This window comes from Plasmodium reichenowi, chromosome 7 (assembly GCF_001601855.1).
Source record: "Plasmodium reichenowi strain SY57 chromosome 7, whole genome shotgun sequence".
Classification (NCBI taxonomy): Eukaryota; Apicomplexa; class Aconoidasida; order Haemosporida; family Plasmodiidae; genus Plasmodium; species Plasmodium reichenowi.
The window spans coordinates 942,956-946,447 of record NC_033652.1 but is presented as its reverse complement, the minus strand read 5'-3'; the positions used below and the strand labels follow the sequence as shown (position 1 = coordinate 946,447).

At 21.3% G+C, this 3,492-nt stretch overlaps 1 protein-coding gene across 1 annotated transcript; it reads left to right on the top strand.

The window, feature by feature from the left end:
* Positions 1-254: 254 nt before the first annotated feature.
* On the top strand, positions 255-3,272 carry PRSY57_0723900 (hypothetical protein; the record flags this gene model as incomplete). Its single annotated transcript, XM_012906892.2, has 1 exon — positions 255-3,272. One exon carries the CDS (start codon positions 255-257, stop codon positions 3,270-3,272), a length of 3,018 nt encoding a protein of 1,005 aa, XP_012762346.2.
* Positions 3,273-3,492: the final 220 nt, after the last annotated feature.

Here is a 3,492-nt window from a genome sequence, read left to right as displayed (position 1 = left end):
TTATTTTATTTTATTTTTCGCCTTATTAAATAGTGATATAAGATATAGTTCTTATTATAGAATTATGAAAAATTATAAGTGAAATTATAGGAGCAAAAAAAATTACAAAAATTAGAAAAAAAAAAAAAAAAAAAAAAAAAAAAAGATTGCCTGATCAATTATATATTAAATGTGTGAAGTTTATTTTTTCTTTAGTTTTATTTGACTAAATTTTTTTTTTTTAAAATTTTTTTTCTGCTGTGTTATAGAAAAAAATGAAAAGAATAATCTTATTCTTTTTAATTTTATGGGCAATAAATATTAAGAGATATATAAATTATAATATAAAAATAAAATTAAAGACGTTTACTAATAAAATATTTATGTCCGGAAGAGTACAATTAAAATCAACAAAATTACAACATAGAAAAAGGCCAAGGAAAAGAAAAAAATCTAGCATATATCCAACTCCTGTGTTATATCATCCTAGACAAAGAGATTATTTTAATCTTCAGGGTGAATATACATGTCTTCCGAGTGAAGATATCTTAAATTTATTATCACAAAACAAATTATATTTATTAATACAAAGTATAAGAAATAAAAATAATGATGCTATAAATGAGATATTATATAAAGATGTGAATAATATATATATAGATAAAAATCATATATATTATGATGATAAAAATTTACAAGCAAAACAAAATGGAAATGGAAATATAAAAACACAAACACAAAACGAAACACAAAATAGTAGAGATATTAATCATTTATATGATCGTGAAAAAAAAACGTGCAGAAATTTTATTAAATTTTCTAATTTTAATAAGTATTATAATGAAAAGAATAATTATACAAATGAAGATATTAACATAGATAATGATAATAATAATGATAATAATAATGATAATAATAATGATAATAATAATGATAATAATTATGATAATAATTATGATAATAATAATAATGATGATAATAATAATGAAGAAAAAGAAAAAGGTAAAGACAACGCATTTGTTGATATAAATAATATTTATTTTTATTTCAAAAAAGTTAACATCACTAATATAAATAAAGATAATATAAATGATGATATATATAAAGAGTTATTACAACTAAAAAAAATATCCTTACAAAATCAAGATGAGATAGGTTATAATATATATAAATATTTTTTAAATATTATTACTAATGTAGAAAGAGAAAAATATATGGACGACTTTTTTTTAGTTAAGTATATTAATAATATATGGATAAATAAAAACGTACATAAATATTTTTATTTCTTAAATTCTTTATATGATCGTATGAGGAAAATTTCCTATAAATTATTTTCTTTAAATTATAATATTGATATTATTGGTCATGATGAAGAAAAAAATAAAATGACGTATTTCCAAAGACATGAATTATTTGACAAAATTATAAAAAAAACGAAATATATACCAAACTACATTTTAAAACATAATTATATATATTCGAATAATATTTTTAATCTATATAAATATGATATAAATACAAATTCCTATATAAATAATTTTCATCATACATATAAAGAAGTATCCATTGATGACTTTTTAGATAGCGAAAGAAAAAAAAATCTTAATATTTTCTACAACAAAGAAAAGTTCCAACCTTTCTATGAATATGCTGAACAATATGATAAAAATAATCAAATGAAATATATTATGACTGTTGTTTATGGAAAGGATAGCAAACAAAAGGTTTCGAATGAACAAACGTCTGCGCAGCAACGAATAAATTATCATCAAGGGGATCAAAAAAAAAAGCCAAAGCAAAATATAAGCATTAATAATAATGATGACAAAAACAATGATGATGACAAAAACAATGATGATGACAAAAACAATAATGATGACAAAAACAATGATGATGACAAAAACAATAATGATGACAAAAACAATAATGGTGACAATAATAATAATAATAATAATAATCATTATTGTAATAATCCAAATGAACCAAATTGGCTATCTGCAATAAGAAAGAACCCAGAATTAAAATACGAAATCTTATCCAAAATTTGTGAAAAAATGCATGCAGAATTTCGAGAAATGAACGTCTTAACTGAAGATAATAAAATCGATTTAAACAGAATCGATGATATTAAAAATGATAAAGATAATTTGTTATATAAAAAAGTTTATGCTATGCGTGATTATTTTTATAAAATATTTTATGATAATTATAATCCAAATTTAGATATATATGAATTAGAAACTTATGTAGATGCAGAATACAGAACATTTTCTTATAAAAAGGATCTAGATGTTTTATTTAAAAACTGGGTTCTAAATGAAAAAAAACAATTACCAGTTGTACATTTTGCTAAAAAGGATGTTGAGCTAGCCAAAATCAGATACATGTCAAAAACAAAAAGGAAAGAGTTAGAATTTAATGAGAGGTTTGAGGAACGACATGGCAAAGGAAAGATTCCCTTTAGAAGAAATTTTGATGAAAATGATGGAAAAAAAGGTGATGATAAACCAAGTAGTGATGATAAACCAAGTAGTGATGATAAACCAAGTAGTGATGATAAACCAAATTGTGATGATAAACCAAATTGTGATGATAAACTAAATGGTGATGATAAACTAAATGGTGATGATAAACTAAATGGTGATGATAAACTAAATGGTGATGATAAACTAAATGGTGATGATAAACCAAATTGTGATGAAAATAATGGAGGGAGTGAGTCGTCGTCGAATATTATTACAAAATGTGAAGACGATAAAACAAAGAGTAAAAAGAAAGTTATCATAAAATCAATAAATTGTCTAATAAAGTGGAATATAACTAGCGAAAATGAATACAAGAAAAATAATGATGAAAATATTTTGAAGAATGATGATATAAATGTTGGAAATGATGATAATGACGATGATGATGATGATGATGATGATGATGATGATGATGATAATGTTGATTTTAATGATATAGATATTCCTAATAATGATTTAGATTCTTATGGGTTTTGTGATGAAAATATAGATGTATATGAAGATGAGGATCCGACTTTTGAAGATATACATTATGCTAAACTGGTTATCTATGATGATAATTATGATAAACAAGAATTTATAGAAACATTAATGAAATATATAACAACATGTGATTATAAAAGAGCATACTCTATATATAACTCATTAAAAATTAAAGGTAAAGTAGATAATCTATACTTCAAAAATTATGAAAGAGCAGAAAATATAGCATTTCTTTTACGACAATCAGAACAAAAAATATTGGTTGAGGCAGAGTTTTTATAGAAAAAATATATATATATTAAATATTTTTTTTGTCTACTGAAAAATTAACTATTCGTAACATTTTATTCTTTTAATATTTTAATATTTTATTTATTTTTTTTTTATGTAAATAGGTAGTTCCGGTAACTATAAAAAGATATTACAATATATATATATATATATATATATATATATGTATATGTACATATGTATTTTTTTTTTTTTTTTTTTTTTTTTTTAT